General features: G+C 37.2%; 1 protein-coding gene across 1 annotated transcript in view; it reads right to left on the bottom strand.

Moving 5' to 3' along the window:
• LOC138078075 (disintegrin and metalloproteinase domain-containing protein 2) overlaps nt 1-18,637 on the bottom strand; it is a 112,601-nt gene that overhangs the window by 57,864 nt on the left and 36,100 nt on the right. The window contains exons 8-10 of the mRNA XM_068970571.1: nt 12,179-12,250; nt 11,574-11,740; nt 10,265-10,346 (exon numbers count right to left, since the gene is read on the bottom strand). Coding sequence (XP_068826672.1) covers nt 10,265-10,346; nt 11,574-11,740; nt 12,179-12,250 — 321 coding nt within the window. The remainder of the gene's footprint in view (nt 1-10,264; nt 10,347-11,573; nt 11,741-12,178; nt 12,251-18,637) is intronic.

Genomic DNA, 18,637 nt, shown 5'->3' with positions numbered 1-18,637 from the left:
CACAAAAATCTCTCAAACTAGAGGTTGAGGTTCCAAATGTAACTTTTCTTTTGCCTTTCCACTTCCCCTCTGCCTCCAAGGCCAGCTGCACCACTTCCCTCTACCTAGTTTTTAAAGAAAAGTCTTAAGAATAATCATAGATGTTTCCACCATTCATGGTATGTATCCAGTAAGTTAGCAAGCCCTATATGTTCTGCTTTCATGATATATACCAGATAAAAATTACTTTTCGCATATCCAAGAATAAGACACTAACTAATATTTCAGATGACCAATCCCTTAGAAGAAATGGAGTAGCCATCAGAGTCAATAAAAGAGTCCGAAATGCAGTACTTGGGTGCAAACTCAAAAATGACACAATGATCTCTCTTCGTTTCCAAGGCAAATCATTCAATATCACGGTAATCCAAATCTATGCCCCGACCAGTAACACTGAAGAAGCTGAAGTTAACAGTTCTATGAAGACCTACAAGACCTTCTAGAACTAGGGGACTGGAATGCAAAAGTAGGAAGTCAAGAAACACCTGGCATAACAGGCAAATTTGGCCTTGGAATACAGAATGAGGCAGGGCAAAGGCTAATAGAGTTCTGCCAAGAGAACGCACTGGTCATAGCAAACACCCTCTTCCAACAACACAAGAGAAGACTCTACACATGGACATCACCAGATGGTCGACACTGAAATCAGATTGATTATATTTTTTGCAGCCAAAGATGGAGAAGCTTTATACAGTCAACAAAAACAAGACTGGGAGCTGACTGTGGCTCAGATCATGAACTCAAAATTGCCAAAGTCAGACTGAAATTGAAGAACGTGGAGAAAACCACTAGATCATTCAGGCATGACCTAAATCAAATTGCTTATGACTATATAGTGGAATTAAGAAATAGATTTATGGGACTAGATCAGAGTGCCTGATGAACTATGGATGGAGGTTCATGGCATTGTACAGGAGATAGGCATCAAGACCATCTCCAAGAACAAGAAATGGAAAAAAACAAAATGTCTGTCTGAGAAGGCCTTACAAATAGCTGTGAAAAGAAGGGAAGCAAAAAGCAAAGGAGAAAGGAAAGATATGCCCATTTGAATGCAGAGTTCCAAAGAATAGCAAGGAGAGATAAGAAAGTCTTCCACAGTGATCAATGCAAACAAATAGAGGAAACAATAGAATGGGAAAGACTACAGATTTCTTCAAGAAAATTAGAGATACCAAGGGAACATTTTATGCAAAGATGAGCTCAATAAAGGACAGAAATGGTAGGGACCTAACAGAAGCAGAAGATATTAAGAAGAGGTGGCAAGAATACACAGAAGAACTGTACAAGAAAGATCTTCATGACCCAGATAATTATGACGGTGTGATCACTCACCTAGAGCCAGACATTCTGGAATGTGAAGTCAAGAGGTCCTTAGGAAGCATCACTATGAACAAAGCCAGTGGAGGTGATGGAATTCCAGTTGAGCTATTTCAAATCCTGAAAGATGATGCTATGAAAGTGCTGCACTCAATATGCCAGCAAATTTGGAATACTCAGCAGTGGCCACAGGACTGGAAAAGGTCAGTTTTCATTCCAATCCCAAACAAAGGCAATGCCAAAGAATGCTCAAATGACCATACATTTGCATTCATCTCACACGCTTGTAAAGTAATGCTCAAAATTCTCCAAGCCAGGCTTCAGCAATACATGAACCGTGAAATTCCAGATGTTCAAGCTGGTTTTAGTAAAGGCAGAGGAACCAGAGATCAAATTGCCAACATCTGCTGGATCATCAAAAAAATAAGAGAGTTCCAGAAGAACATCTATTTCTGCTTTATTGACTATGCCAAAGCCTTTGACTGTTTGGATCACAGTAAACTGTGGAAAATTCTGAAAGAGATGGGAATACCAGACCACTTGACCTGCCTCTTAGGAAGTCTGTATGCAGGTCAGGAAGCAACAGCTAGAACTGGACATGGAACAACAGACTGGTTCCAAATAGAAAAAGGAGTACGTCAAGGCTGTATATTGTCACCCTGCTTATTTAACTTATATGCAGAGTTCCCCAATGAGAAATGCTGGGCTGGAAGATGCACAAGCTGGAATCAAGATTGCCAGGAGAAATATCAATAACCTCAGATATGCAGATGACACCACCCTTACGGCAGAAAGTGAAGAAGAACTAAAGAACCTCTTGATGTAAGTGAAAGAGGAGAGTAAAAAGTTGGCTTAAAGCTCAGCATTCAGAAAACTAAGATCATGGTATCTGGTCCCATCACTTCATGGGAAATAGATGGGGAAACAGTGGAAAGAGTGTCAGACTTTATTTTTGGGGGGCTCCAAAATCACTGCAGATGGTGATTTCAGCCATGAAATTAAAAGACGCTTACTCCTTGGGACTTCCCTGGTGGCTTAGACGGTAAAGCATCTCTCTACAGTGCTGGAGACCTGGGTTCAATCCCTGGGTTGGGAAGATCCCCTGGAGAAGGAAATGGCAATCCACTCCAGTACTATTGCCTGGAAAATCCCATGGACAGAGGAGCCTGGTAGGCTACAGTCCATGGGGTCGCAAAGAGTCGGACACAACTGAGAAACTTCACTACTCCTTGGGAGGAAAGTTATGACCAATTAGAGAGCATATTGAAAAGCAGAAACATCACTTTGCCAAGAAAGGTCCGTCTAGTCCTGGGTATGGTTTTTCCAGTGGTCATGTATGGATGTGAGATTTGGACTGTGAAGAAAGCTGAGCAGGGAAGAATTGATGCCTTTGAACTGTGATGCTGGAGAAGACTCTTGAGAGTCCCTTGGACTGCAAGGAGATCCAACCAGTGCATCCTAAAGGAGATCAGTCCTGGGTGTTCATTGGAAGGACTGCTGCTGAAGCTGAAACTCCAATACTTTGTCCACCTTATGCGAAGAGCTGACTCATTTGAAAAGACTCTGATGCTGGGAAAGATTGAGGATAGGAGGAGAAGGGGATGACAGAGGATGAGATAGATGGTTGGTTTGCATCACCAACTCAGTGGACATGGGTTTGAGTAGACTCCTGGAGTTGGTGATGGACAGGGGGGCCTGGCATGCTGCGGTTCATGGGGGTCACAAAGCGTTGGACGTACTGAGTGACTGAACTGAACTGACTACATACCAATCATTCAGAGCTGTCTCCTTAGTCTACTCGCTGTGGATCTCCAGTCCTCACATTCACTTTTCTATGTAACCAGAAAAATATTTCTCTGTGGCTTCAAAACTTCCAGTGCCTTTTCATTGCAAAGAGGACAATATTCAAAACTATTTGCTAAGATCAATAAGGCTCTATGTGCTTATAGACTGCTGCTTCCTTTGACAATATTTTGACAATCATCTTCTTTCCTGATATTCATTCCCACCTGAAAGCCTCAAATTTAATGATCATTCTCATGGGTTCTGATTTCCCATGACTGCTTTTGTCTTATCATTCATTCCTCTTCTTAAAACCCTTCTCTTCAAAGTTTTTATTTCATGATCCCACCCAAAATAGCCTGCGTTGAGTCCTTTCAATTTTTATTATATTATCCTGATATATCTTTTTTATTGCACACATGCTCAGTTGTGTCTGACTCTTTGTGACCGTGTGACTGTCTTCTGTCCATGCCATTTTCCAGGCAAAAATATTGGAGTGGGCTGCCATTTCTTGCTCCAGATCTTACTAGGAAATGCAAATATAAGAATTAAATAACCAGTTCCCTCAAATTTGTTTTTCTAAAAGGATTTTCAAGGACTTAGTACCCTTTTAGAATATCTCTGTTCTACCTGTCATCTCTTTCTTTGATTTCTGCTTTTGTCTTCACTGTTTCCTGTGCTCCACATGTTTTAGAACAATGTTGTTTCCATCTTTCCACATATTTCTGGTTGGATAAATAGCTCACTGATTTTCAGCTTTTTTTTTTTGCCAAATTCACTAGATACTAATTTCCTTAACTATTCTGCCTGAAGACTCCCACTCCTCAAGGTTTAGCATGAATTATTTTATAGTAATGTCTTTAGACATTCACAACTTCCCATTATGACTCTCTTTACCAGTGCTTTCGACTGGAAGTCTATTATAAATACTAAAGTTTAATTTTATATTTCATTTTTCTTAGTACATGAATGTATTTTTCCTGTTGAAAATCATTTGATTATATATGTCGAGGTCTATATCTAGACTTCCTATTTTGTTATTTTGATAAATTTATTTACACTGTAATATCTGAATTACCACAGTTTTATAATAAGTTTATATCTTAAAAATATCCTCAATTTCCAATCTTGCTTTACCTGTTTCCTTTTTTTATGTTTATATGTAGAAGATTTCAATATAAGCTTGTCAATTTTACCCCAAAAAGGTTGCTGAGATTTTCATTAGGATTGCACTGACATTGCTGCAATATTGAAAAAGAAAATTGAATTCTATGTGAAAGAGGAAACAATTCAATAGAGTAAGAAAAGATCTATATAAGCATACCAAAAACTATAGTAAAAAATTCTGCTACTAAAATGGGACATTTAGAAAAAAAATCATATGTTTAAATGGAGTTAATTTCCCTTCAAAAATAAAGATAGGATAAAAAAATACATCACTTAAAGTTTAGAAGATTACAAATATTAGTACACGAGATTTTTTTATTATGTTAAAAATGTCTATGATAACCTAGAACAAACATAATATCTAATAGTACAATATTGAGAGATTTTTCCTTGAGGAAATAATACAAAAGTGTCTACTATGAATTCAATTAAACATTGTTAACTTGAATTGCTCTTGGGATCCTAGGCAATTCAATAGGAGAACAAAACTAAAAATAAAAGATATACATATTGGTAAGAGAAAAGAGAATAAAATTTTTTTATTCACATATGGCAAACTGGACACAAAATTTATCTCTAAAATTATTAGAAGTAAATATATATATATATAATTTTATACCAATCAGTCAATACATTTTTTTCAATATAACAGAAACTCATAAATTATACTTAAAATACAGTATTTACTGATATCATCAAATAATATAGTATTTACTGGGATGCTTAGGAATAAATCAAATAAAATATTTATAAAACTTTTACATGGAAAACTACATTGATGTTTATGCCTGTTTGCTATTATATCTATAGTGTATTGTATTCTAAACTTCATTTTCTCATGTTTACTTATTTAACTGAGGTATATTTTATCTTATATTCACCTTCACTTTGTCTTATTAATGTATTTTTTTTTACAATTTTTAAAAGCAACTTTATTGACATAAAATTCATATGCCAGTGGAACATAGCCACTTAACATGTATAATGCAATGGTTTTAATATATTCACAAAACTATGCAAAATTCCCTAATAATTTTAGAATATATTAAAAGAAATATCCCCATGAGAAGTCACCCTCCATTCTCCTTTTCCCCGAGCTCTCTACTTTCTGTCTGTATACATTTGGCTATTTAACATATTTCTTATAAATGGGTTCCTATATGATCTTTTTGAACTGTTTTCTTTTCCTTAGCATAATAGTTTCATCCATGCTGTAGCATGTGCTGCTGCTGCTGCTAAGTCTCTTCAGTCGTGTCCGACTCTGTGCGACCCCATAGACAGCAGCCCACCAGGCTCCCCCGTCCCTGGGATTCTCCAGGCAAGAACACTGGAGTGGGCTGCCATTTCCTTCTCCAATACTTTGTCTTATTAATGTATTTCTTATAAAGAACTAATGTTTGAACTTAACTTTAAAAAAAATCCATCAGAGACTCACTTAATTGGTTTAATTCATCTACATTCACATGATTGTCATTCTATTGCTAAGTCACTTCAGTTGTGTCCGACTATGTGACCCCATCATTTAAACCATTTAATTTGATTATTTTCTGGTCATTTTATTTTACATTATTGTTTTCATGCTTCTTCTTCCTTGACTGTATTTACATTTCTTCTACTAGGCTATTATCTGGTATAGTTCTCTTCTTGGTTGTTTTTAAGACTAACTTCCATTTCATACACCCTTACTTCTTTCTAGAACATATCAATATCTTTCCTGTTTTCTTAAGAAGACAAGTCCTATCATATGCTTTCATTTCATTTTTATCTCCTCTTTACTCTGCCTGCCAATGCAGGAGACAAGGAGACAATGATTTGATCCCTCTATTGGGAAGATCCTGTTGGGGTAGGAAATGGCAACCCACTCCAGTATTTTTGCCTGAGAAATCTCATGGACAGAGGAGCCTGGCCGGCTCCAGTCTAAGGGGTCGCAAAGAGTCAGAAACAACGGAGTGACGGAGCACGCACAATCCTCTCCACTCTATCACAGAAGCTATGAGTTCTAGTTTTGTACAGACTTAACTTTTCTTTGCCATGCACCTCAATCCTAGCCCAGTTTCAGGTATTTTCCTTTCAGTTTTTGTTTAATCGTGTGGGACCCTCTTGCAACCCCATGGACTGTAGCTCACCACTGCTCCTCTATCCACGGGATTTCCCAGGCAAGAATACTGGAGTGGGTTGCCATTTCTTTCTCTGGGGGACCTTCCCAACCTCACCAGGGACCATGTCCTCTGCATTGGCAGGTGGGTTCTTTACCACCGAGTCACCGGGGAAGCTCTCTATTTTCCTTTTAAGGTAACAATAACATTTAGCAACATTCACTCACTTTATGCATGCATATGTGTTAGTCACTCTGTCCAACGCTTTGTGACCCCATGGAGTGTAACCCTCCAGGCTCCTCTGTCCATGGGATTCTCCTGGCAAGAATACTGGAGTGGGTTGCCATTCCCTTCTCCAGTGGATCTTCCCCACCCAGGATTGAACCCAGGTCTCTCACATTGCAGGCAGATTCTTTACCATCTGAACCACTAGGGAAGCAGTTTTCATAATCCTTGTGGCTTTTCATAAATAATTTATACAAATATGTTATGAGTGTTAGTCTTTTATTTACAAATTTTTTGAGGACTTATGTGACTGAAAATATTTTTATTGTTCCTTATGTTTGAATTAAAACATTTTTTAAAATTATGAATCTTGCCTTCAAAGTACTTTTAGCTCAATATTTTAAGAAAAAAGTCTTTTTGCATTCAGTGTGGCTTTTCACCCTATGGAATGTCTTCCTTGTTACACATTGTTATATTACTTTTTTCTTTTTAGAAACATGGCTTTTCTTTGATATTTTAATTCCATTAGAGGTATGCATTTTTATCTCTTCTTTTTTGGCTTTCCATGTATCCTTTTCATCAGACAACCCACTTTCATCCCATACTGCCAGAGATCATGGGCCTACTCCAGGGGGACTTTGCTGTTGCAGGAATCTTGTTGATCTGGTAGTGGCTAGAGACAGTGTGTCATGACTATCATTCTGTGAAATTATCTCCATTTTTTTCTTCAAAAGTGTTCTTTTGACTTTAAAAATTTTATCTCCGTTACTTCAGTCATCCACGTCTTTTAATTTTGTCTGTAACTTCTCCAGTGTCTTCTGAGAGAGGTTCCAGTTCTGCCTTCCCAATTTGATAGTTTATCTTCATATGTACTTTTCATGCAATTGATTATGGCTATTTTCTTGTTCATAATGTTTCCAACGAGTCTGCATCTTTGATACTGAACACTTCGTTTTGTTTGAAGTGCCTTGCCTACAGCTATTCATAGTTCTGCCTCACGTTGTCAGTGTTGTGTAGTGTGCTTTTATTCTGAGAAAGTTTAACACTAGGGATCTGTATAGTCCACAAACTGAAGTCAACAGATGAAGTGTCTGGTAGCATGTAATGTATGTAACTTGTGCTGGCAAGAGCTAATTTGTGTCCATCCTTGTGAGTGAACTTGTGTTAGGATAGATGAGCGGAGGAACCCAAGGGCAAAGAGCTGCAGACATCAAAAATTTTCTGCTAATTATATTTACTTGCTTTTACTCACCCCAGAACTACCTGGATTGGTTTCACCCATAAACTTTTAGGAAGAAGCAGCATAGAAAAATTTTGGTTCTTAGAATTTATTCCACAACTCTGGGGGTTAAGCAGGGGAGAGGGTGGTGGGTGTTTAAGTATTAGAGGACATGAGCTTTGACTATTTTCTTCAGTATCGCATTTTTGTGAATATCAGCTGTTGTTAATTTTTCCAGTGAAGGGTTAGGCAGTGATTACCCCAGTGAAGTGTGGAAAATAAGAAAGAAGAATACTAGAAGAGTTCTCTGATTGCTCCTTTCAGTACAGAGACCAGTAAATATGGAGATACCCTTCCACTTGGTAGCTAAACTGGTTGCATTGGAAAGTCTTAAGATTTTTCAGAGTTGCCTATGACTGGGTAATTGAAGCAAATTCTAGCTTTTGAGACTAGATAATCATTTGCTGTAAAAGATAAGCCATATTTTCATGAATTATGAATTTAAGGTATGAAATTTATGTCTCCATTTCATTGATTCTTCTTATATCGTCACTTATTTACTGAAAGAAGTGCATGATGCATTACCTTTCTAAAACTCCAGATGACTGTGTACAAACACACAAAAAATTTAAAAAGGCAAGTTTGGTATGTCAGGAATAATCAAAGTATTATGCAATAGAAGCAAAAACATGCCAATATTAAGCACATCAAGATTTTCTACTAGCAGTGCTAATTAGTGCATTTGATGATGTTATTATTCTTCACCCATATCCCAGGAAGCATTTTGAGGCAATTGATAGTTACAGGAGTTTAATTTTAACCCAGTTCATAATTTAATTAGCTAAACAATGGAGAAAAATCTCAAAATTAAAATTATTTATATAAAATTAATTGATATTAAAATTATTAAATATTGAGTATATGAAAAAATTATGAGCATCTTATAAAACTATAAAATAGATCACTACCCTAACTTTCTAAAGAGGATAATTTGAACTCATCAGAGGAAAATTTTAAAAATTTTATATATATATATTAAGTTAAATGAGGACTTTTAATAGTTCACACATTTTTGTCAGCAGCAGGAAAAGATCCCTAGAATCATTATGCAAATTTTAATATCAGTTCAGTTCAGTCCAGTTGTTCAGTCATGTCCGACTCTTTGCAACCCCATAGACTGCAGCACTGCAGGCTTCCCTGTCCATCACCAACTCCTGGAGTTTACTCAAACTCAAGTCCATCAAGTTGGTGATGCCATCCAGCCACTGCATCCTCTGTCATCCCCTCCTCCTCCTGTTTCAGTCTCTCCCAGGATCAGGGTCTTTTCAAAGAGTCAGCTCTTCACATCAGGTGGCCAAAGTATTGGAGTTTCAGCTTCAACATCAAGTCCTTCCAACGGATATTCAGGACTGATTTCCTTCAGGATGAACTGGTTGGATCTCCTTGCTGTCCAAGGGACTCTCAAGAGTCTTCTCCAACACCACACTTCAAAAGCATCAATTCTTCGGCCCTGAGCTTTCTTTATAGTCCAACACTCACATCCATATATGACTAGTGAAAACATCATAGCCTTAACTAGATGGACTTTGGTTGGCAAACTCTTCTTTTTAATATGCTGTCTAGGTTGGTCATAACTTTTCCTCTAAGGAGTAAGTGTCTTTTAATTTCATGGCTTCAATCACATCTGCAGTGATTTTGGAGCCCAAGAAAATAAAGTTTCTTACTGTTTCCACTGTTTCCCCGTCTATTCGCCATGAAGTGATGGGACTAGATGCCATGATCTTAGTTTTCTGAAGGTTGAACTTTCAGCCAACTTTTTCACTCCTTTCACTTTCATCAAGAGGCTCTTCTTCTTTGCTTTCTGCCATAAGGGTGGTGTCATCTGCATATCTGAGGTTATTTATATTCCTCCTGGCAATCTTGATTCCAGCTTGTGCTTCATCTAGTCCAGCATTTCTCATGATGTACTCTGCATATAAGTTAAATAATCAGGGTGACAATATACAGCCTTGACGTACTCCTTTTCCTATTTGGAACCAGTCTGTTGTTCCATGTCCAGTTCCAACTGTTGCTTCCTGACCTGCACACAGGTTTCTCAAGAGGCAGGTTAGGTGGTCTGGTATTCCCATCTCCTTCAGAATTTTCCAGTTTATTGTGATCCACACAGTCAAAGGCTTTGGCATAGTCAATAAAGCAGAAATAAAAGTTTTTCTGGAACTCTCTTGCTTTTTCAGTGATCTAATGGATGTTGGCAATTTGATCTCTGGATCTTCTGCCTTTTCTAAAACCAGCTTGAACATCTGGAAGTTCATGGTTCATGTATACTTAGCCATAACAAACTATTGAAAGTTAATTGCATATTAATCCAAATAGCATCTCATTTATACATCTTAGCCAAGTAAATTAAATCATACCATACCAGAGCAACACCTCCTCCATAGTGTTTATCACACATCCTCCCTTGAAAGGTTGCACCAATATAATTTGATTTTTCTCTGTAACTTAAGTTTAAAAAAGCATGATCATATAACTTTGCAAAATTAAGCACAATTAATATTAAATTTAACTAGTACTTTGTTGTTTTGCATACTCAAATAACAATTTCAGATATTTCCACCTAATGCTAGGATAAGAAAGCATAGAAATGGATGATACATGTCTGCTTATTTTAAAAATAGTAATACAGATTAAAAATAATAAAAAGTGAATTATCATATTAATTTTTAGACAATAATGAAGATTCTTTTTTATTTTCAAAATTTACTTATTCTTAAAAGTAAACATAATAAAAATAAATAAAATTCCTTAAAACTAGAAAGCTAAGATAATTTAGTTGACAAATGGGCAGAGTAAGCTTCTGGGTTGAAACCTCCTCTTAATCAGATATAATTAGCCTGGTCTAACCATGCAAAGGTATGTGTATTTGGGGAAGGAAAATAATATAAAAGGTTAAAATTTTATAATTATATATATGATTTTTACATAATATGATAATATATAATACATATGGGTCCTGAATATTGATAAGATAAAAACAAAGAGATTATTAAATAGAAATGGAGGCTTGTATTTTTAAAAATGTGGTTGATTGTGAATATAGTACATTAGAGATATTGAAATGTACAATAGTGTTTCCACTTCATCATTATTTGCTTTTGTTTTATAGAAACAAAGCATAAAAAGAAGGCTACATCTCTAAATTCATAGAATACATTTCTTCAAATAGATATTGCTAATATTTTACATTTAGTTAAGTGTTAGTTACTCAGTTGTGTCCGACTCTTTGTGACCCCATGGACTGTAGCCCACCTGGTTCCTCTGCCCGTGGTATTTTCCAGGCAAAAATACTGAAGTGAGTTGCCATTTCCTACTCCAGGGGATCTTCCCAACCCCAGGACTGAACTCACATCTCTTGAGTCTCCTGCATTGGCAGGCAGTTTCTTTACCACTAGTGCTACCACTTAGGCACATTTAATGATATGTTATATACTCAGTGTAAGAAGACATACTTTAATAAGGTTGAAGTGAGTTTTAACTATCAGCCAATATATAGAGTAATTGATATTAGTAATTCTGCTATAAAACGTATGTTGTGAAAAATACTATTCACAGGATATTGTATATAAAGAAATGACAAGATATTTTTTCCTTAACGGCCTGTCAGAAATTAGGTAAAATTACATACGCTTTCTAATGTGCAAGATTTAGTAATGACAAGATATACTTACACAAGTAAAAACGCCACATCATGTGGACGTAGAACAAGATAAGATCGTTTCCATTTTAAAAATCTGTGTAATACTTCATTAGCATCTCCAGTTACTGGAATTTTATTTTCATCTACCCAAAGCTCTAATGAAGATAGAATTACTGTAATATTAAATGAAGTAAAAATCTAAAATAAGAGACATAAAGAAAATATGTTCAAACTATATGGCTTAAATAAATTTGGAAATTTATCTGCAAAAATAAACACTATACTTGACATACACATTAAAAATATAAACTGTAAATCTGGATTGGATCTTATAAATTCTATTAGTGAGTAATAAATATCACAAATAAAACAAGTAATAAGGAACACTTTGATTTGCTTGTACTTAATTAAGCCAGGCCAATGTCAAGTGCTTTACATAATTTAATCCTTACAAAACCCTAAGTAGGTATTTATAATTATTTATTACTGCAATTAAAGAGCTAGAAAACTTAAAATGGTTATATATTTGTCCTCTTTCACACAACATGTGTATTCAGGCAGGTTCATTTAAAAAAAAACAAGCAAACTCTGAAAACTGTTTAGGTAACACAAGCAAATGCATAAGTAAACACTTACAGCATTGGTCAATCCAGTCAACTGGAAAATCTTTTGAATGACAATAGTCGTATCAGCACCCATATGATTATACTGAAAAAGATAACTTGCATTTTAGATCTAAATATATATATATATATTTCTTACTATCTAATGATGGTTATTATACTTAAATTGTAAAAGTATGAGTTAAGAAATTTTTAAAATTACCAATTTATTAGTTTTCAAACATTATCTGTTATTATAGATAGCATGATATATATTAAGTGTCAAAATGAAAAACAAACAAAAAAAAGACACTACAAACTTTCACAAAAAGAAGAAAACTTTCTAAACTCAATTATGAGGCCATTTTATGGGAAATTTCCCTTTCCCATTTCATGGGAAATAGATGGGGAAACAGTGTCAGACTTTATTTTTAGGGGCTCCAAAATCACTGCAGATGGTGATTGCAGCCATGAAATTAAAAGATGCTTACTCCTTGGAAGGAAAGTTATGATCAACCTAGATAGCATATTGAAAAGCAGAGACATTAATTTGCCAACAAAAGTCCGTCTAGTCAAGGCTATGGTTTTTCCAGTGGTCATGTGTGGATGTGAGAGTTGGACTGTGAAGAAAGCTGAGCACTGAAGATTTGATGCTTTTGAACTGTGGTGTTGGAGAAGACTCTTGAGATTCCCTTGGGCTGCAAGGAGATCAAGCCAGTCCATCCTAAAGGAGATCAGTCCTAGGTGTTCATTGGAAGGACTGATGCTAAAGCTGAAACTCCAATACCTTGGCCACCTCATGTGAAGAGGTGACTCATTGGAAAAGACCCTTATGGTGGGAAGGATTGGGGGCAGGAGGAGAAGGAGACGACAGAGGATGAGATGGCTGGATGGCATCACCGACTCGATGGACATGAGTTTGAGTGAACTCCGAGAGCTGGCAATGGACAGGGAGGCCTGGCTGTGATTCATGGGGTCTCAAAGAGTCGTACATGACTGAGCAACTGAACTGAACTGAAACATTATCTATTATTATAGATAGCATGATATATATTAGTGTGAAAATGAAAAACAAGCAAAAAAGACACTACAAGCTTTCACAAAAAGAAGAAAACTTTCTTAACTCACTTATGAGGCCAGTATTATCCTAATATCAAAACCACTCAAAAATAGCATGAATAAAAGAAAATTATAGGCCAAATTCCTAACGAATATAGGTGGAGAAATCCTCAAGAGAATATTGGCAACATGAATTCAACAACACACTGAAAGGATCATACACCATGATCCAGTGAGATATATTCCAGGGATCCAAGAATAGTTCAATCTCTCTGAATCAATCAGTGTGATACACCCCTTTAACAAAATGAAGAATAAAAAAATCATATGATCATCTCAATAGATGCAGAAAAAGCACTTAATAAATTTCAATCTGCTTTCAGGATAAAAATTCACCAAAGTGAATATAGAGAGAATACGCCACAACATAATAAAGGCCATGATCAACATCACACTCAGCAGTGTAAAGTTGGAAACTTTCCCAATAAGACCAGGAACAAGAGAAGGATACCTATAATTGCCACTTTTATCTAGCATAGTATTGGAAGCCTCAGTCAGAGCAATTAGGCAAGAAAAACAACTAAAAGACATTCAAACTGGGAAAGAAAGAAATGAAACTGTCACTATTTGCAGGTGACATAAATAGAAAACCCTAAAATGAAAGTGTTAGTTGCTCAGTTGTGTTCAACTCTTTTGGACTGTAGCCCACCAGGCTCCTGTCTATAAAATTCTCTGGGCACAAATACTGGATTGGGTAGCCATTTCCTTCTCCAGGGGTTCTTTCCAACTCAGGGGTCAAAGCTGGGTTTCCTGCATTGCAGGCAGATTCTTTATCATCTGAGCCACCAGGGAAGCCCATTAACTGTTGGAACTAGAAAGAAATTCACTAAAGTTGCAAGACGCAAAATCAATATACAAAAATTGGTTACATTATCTCTTAACAATAATAAGCTATCAGAAAGCAAAACTAAAAAACAATACCATTTATAATTGCATCAGAAGGATAAAATACCTAGGAATAAATTTAACCAAGGAAATGAAAGATCTTTTCACTGAAAACTATATAAAGACATTGATTAAAGAAACTGAAGAAGGGAGAGAACAAGGAGACGGAGGAGTAGGTGGACCTGGAGTACATCTCTCTCCACAGATACATCAAGAATACACCGTCAGACACAGAAATACATGCAGAACACCAGCTGAGAGTGGACAAGAGTACCTGACCAGTGGAAAGGAATTTATAGAACCACGCAAAATTTGGTAGGATGAAGGAACTAGGGAGAAAAATAGGAGTGTTACTAGGACTGGACCTGCCCTCAGTGGGTGGGGAAAGTGAAACAGGGGTCCAATCCCAACATCGGGGCAATTGTCTGAGTCAGAAGAGAAACATTTAAGGCTGATACTGAAACAACTGAACTGTGGCACCTAAATGGAAGGAGAATCAAGACAGTGCTTGCCACAGCCATACATACCTGGGACAGGGATGTAGGTTCCCTAGAAGGCGCAGTGGGTGGGAATTTGAGTTTAAAGACTGTGGAGCAATCCCAGGGCAAGGGGTGCTGTTGACTGTGGAGAGACGGATCAAGAGAATGTGAGAGAGGAGACGTGGTGGGAAAAGCCTGTGGAGGAAAGCCAGGCAGCCATGGAAGCAAGGCAATATGGCTGTCACATGGAGGGAGTGGAGCCATCACCATACCCTCTCTCTGCACATGCCTACATCAGCAGCTGAACAATAGAGAGGCTGGCCCTCAAACACCTGACACACTGAACTACAGAGTAGGACCCCACCCAGGGTGCTCCTTTAAGTGACTGATGTGCAAGACTACACAGTAGGGCTCCAGCCAGCGTGGGCGGGGGTGGGGGGGGGTGCCCTCTATGTGCCTAATGGGTTGAACAACAGAGATGGACCCCAGGCAAGTGCTTGAACAGTCAGAGATGCAGAGAAACACTGGCTACAGGGGCCTTCTGATCGCCAGCTACAAGAAACTTGAAGAAAGACTCTGATAGGGTCATAACTCCTGTGGCAGAGGCAGTCTGTGCCCCTGCACACTTGGCACCTAGGGTCCCTGAAAGCCAAGCAGCTGCACCACCTTCATGATCAACCCTCACTGGGGCAAAGCTGCCACAGGCATGAAGTGTTGCATCTATGCACGCAGGGTCGCTTCGGACATGTTCAACTCCTTGTGACTTTGTGGACTGTGGTCTGCCAGCCTTCTCTGCCAGGGAAGTTCTCCAGGCAAGAGTACTGGAGTTTATTGGCCAATACTGGTTGCCATACCCTTCTAGAGCACTATATTTCATGCTGCCCTGGCTGACAATATTTTTGGCACTATGAAATCTAATTAAGCTTTTGAGCTTCTTTTTTTCTCTTTTCTCAGTCACATTGTTTAAAAATTGTTGTTATAAACTCCTGCCTCTATGTTGTGCTTTTGTAGTTCTATGGAGTTTTCCTTTTTTTCCCCTCCTTTTAAAATTTTAATTTCTTTAAAATCTATTATTAGTTTTTCTACATTTATACCTTTGTTTGCTTTTCCTACTGTTCTCTTCCCGTTGCAGTTAATCTTTGATGTATATAAATTTTGTTTATCTACCTCTATTTAACTTTGCATATCTATTCTTTCTTTCTTTCCTTTCCATTCAACATATTTATTAGCTTTGTTTTCATTGCTTTATTCCCCACCTGGCACCTTGCTTTAGTTCTGTCTTCCAGTTTATGCTTTAGCTAGTTTTATTCTTAACTGGTAGATATAATTTTTGGTTTCCTTTGTTTGCCAGGGAAATCTACTGTACTTTTGTCTAACTGTTTTGAATTTGCTTATGGGTGCATATGTATATATTTTGTTATTTAAATTAGTCTTTGCCTGATTTTGTAACTGCCATTTGTCTGAGGTTCATCTTTGGTTTCTCGTTTTTGAGTATTTGTTTTAACCTCACTTAATGCCATAACAAACCATGTGTGGAATCTTCATTCCTGACCAGAGATCAAGCCCTGAGCCTTTAGAGTGGGAGCACTGACTTCAAGATCCTAGACTACCGTAGAACTCACTCTAGGGAGTATCAAAAAGTGAGAACTCACACAAAGGAAACCACCTGAATATAAGACCCAGCATTACCCAACAAGCATTAGCATTTGTTTCTAAACAACAAACAAAACAAAAGTACAAACCTAATTATCAGCAGATAGGATTATCACCTCACTCAACCTTGCCAATCAGAGGGAAAAAAAAAAAGAAAAACAAAAAAACCTCAGCACAAAACTTGGACCAAACTTAGGAGGGCAGAAACCAAAAGGAAAAAAGAATTCAACCTTGAAGCCTGGGAAGACGAGACCTCAAACACAAGAAGATTAAAATAAAATAATGAAAAGCAGAGAAATACTACACAAATGAAGGAACAAACTAGAAACACAGAAGTCCAAATAAATGAAGAGGAAATAAGCAAGCTCCCTGAAAAAGAATTCAGAATACTGATAGTAAAGATGATCAAAAACCTTGAAAACAGAATGGAGAAAATGCAAGAATCCATTAACAAAGACCTAGAAGAATTAAAAAATAAGCACACAAATAACACAATGACTGAAATGAAAAATACTCTAAAAAGAATCAAGAGCAGAATATTTGAAGCTGAAGAATAAATCAGTGGGCTGGAAGATAAAATGGTGGAAATAACTTTTGAAGAGCAGAATAAAGTAAAAAGAATGAAAAGAACTGAGGATAGTCTCAGAGACCCCTGGGACAATATCAAATTTACCAACATTTGAATTATATAGGTCCCAGAAGAAGACGAGAAAAAGAAAGAGCATGAGAAAAAATTTGAAGAGATTATAGTTGAAAATTTCCCCAACAAGGAAAAGGAAATAGTCAATCAAGTTCAAAGAGGTGCAAAGAGTCCCATACAGGATAAACCCAAGGAGACACACATCAAGTACATACTAATCAAACTTACAAAGACTAAAGACAAAGGAAATGTATTAAAAGCAGCAAGGGAAAAGCAACAGTAGCATACAAGGGAAACCTCATAGGTTTAACATCTGATCTTTCAGCAGAAATTCTGCAGGCCAGGAGGGAATGGCAGGATATTTTTAAAGCACTGAAGGGGAAAAGTTTATAATCAAGATTACTGTAACTGGCAAGGATCTCATTCAAAATTGTTGGAGAGATAAAAAGTTTTTCAGACAAGCAAAAGTTAAGAGAATTCAATATGACCAAGGCTTTAGAACAAATGTTAAAGGGACTTATATAGTCAAGAAATACAAGAGAAGAAAAAGATATACAAATGAAAACAGTTAAGAAAATGGCAATAGGAACATATATATGAAAATTACTTTAAATGTAAACAGATAAAATGCTCCAACCAAAAGACACAGACTGGCTGAATGGACATAAAAACAAGACCCAAATATATGCTGTCTACAAGAAACTCACTTCAGATCTAAAGACACATATAGACTGAAAGTGAGAGGATGGAAGAATATATTGCATGCAAATGGGAAGCAAAAGAAAGCTGGAGTAGCAATCCCCATATCAGACAAAATAGACCTTAAAATAAATAAGTTTACAAGAGATAAGGAAGGACACTACATAATGATAAAGAGATCAATCCAAGAGGAAGACATAACAATTGTAAATATCTATACATCCAACAGATGGTGATTGCAGCCATGAAATTAAAAGACGCTTACTCCTTGGAAGGAAAGTTATGACCAACCTAGAGAGCATGTTCAAAAGCAGAGACATTACTTTGCCAACAAAAATTCATCTAGTCAAGGCTATGGTTTTTCCAGTAGTCATGTATGGATGTGAAAGTTGGACTGTGAAGAGGCTGAGTGCCGAAAAATTGATACTTTTGAACTGTGGTTTTGGAAAAGACTCTTGAGAGTCCCTTGGGCTGCAAGGAGATCCAACCAGTCCATTCTAAAGGAATGGGTGTTCTTTGGAAGGAATGACGCTAAAGCTGAAACTCCAGTACTTTGGCCACCTCAGGCAAAGAGTTGACTCACTGGAAAAACCCTGATGCCGGGAGGTATTAGGGGCGGGAAGAGAAGGGGACGACAGAAGATAAGATGGCCGGATGGCATCACTGACTCGATGGACGTGAGTTTGGGTGAACTCCAGGAGTTTGTGATGGACAGGGAGGCCTGGAGTGCTGCAGTTCATGGGGTTGCAAAGAGTCAGACACGACTGAACTGAACTGATGCACCCAACACAGGAGTACCTGAGTACCTCAGACAAACACTAACAGACATAAAAGGAGAAACTGACAATAACACAATAACAGTAGGAGACTTTAACAGCCCACTCATACCAATGGACAGAGCATCAAAACAAAAAATAAGGGAACACAAGTCTTAAAGGATACATTAGATGAGATGGATCTCATTGATATCTTCTGGGCATTCCATCCAATGCAGAGGAATACACATTCTTCTCAAGCG

This window comes from Capricornis sumatraensis, chromosome 4, assembly GCF_032405125.1.
Source record: "Capricornis sumatraensis isolate serow.1 chromosome 4, serow.2, whole genome shotgun sequence".
Taxonomy (NCBI): domain Eukaryota; kingdom Metazoa; phylum Chordata; class Mammalia; order Artiodactyla; family Bovidae; genus Capricornis; species Capricornis sumatraensis.
Note: the sequence above shows the minus strand (reverse complement) of the source record. Positions and strands in the feature narration are given on the sequence as shown.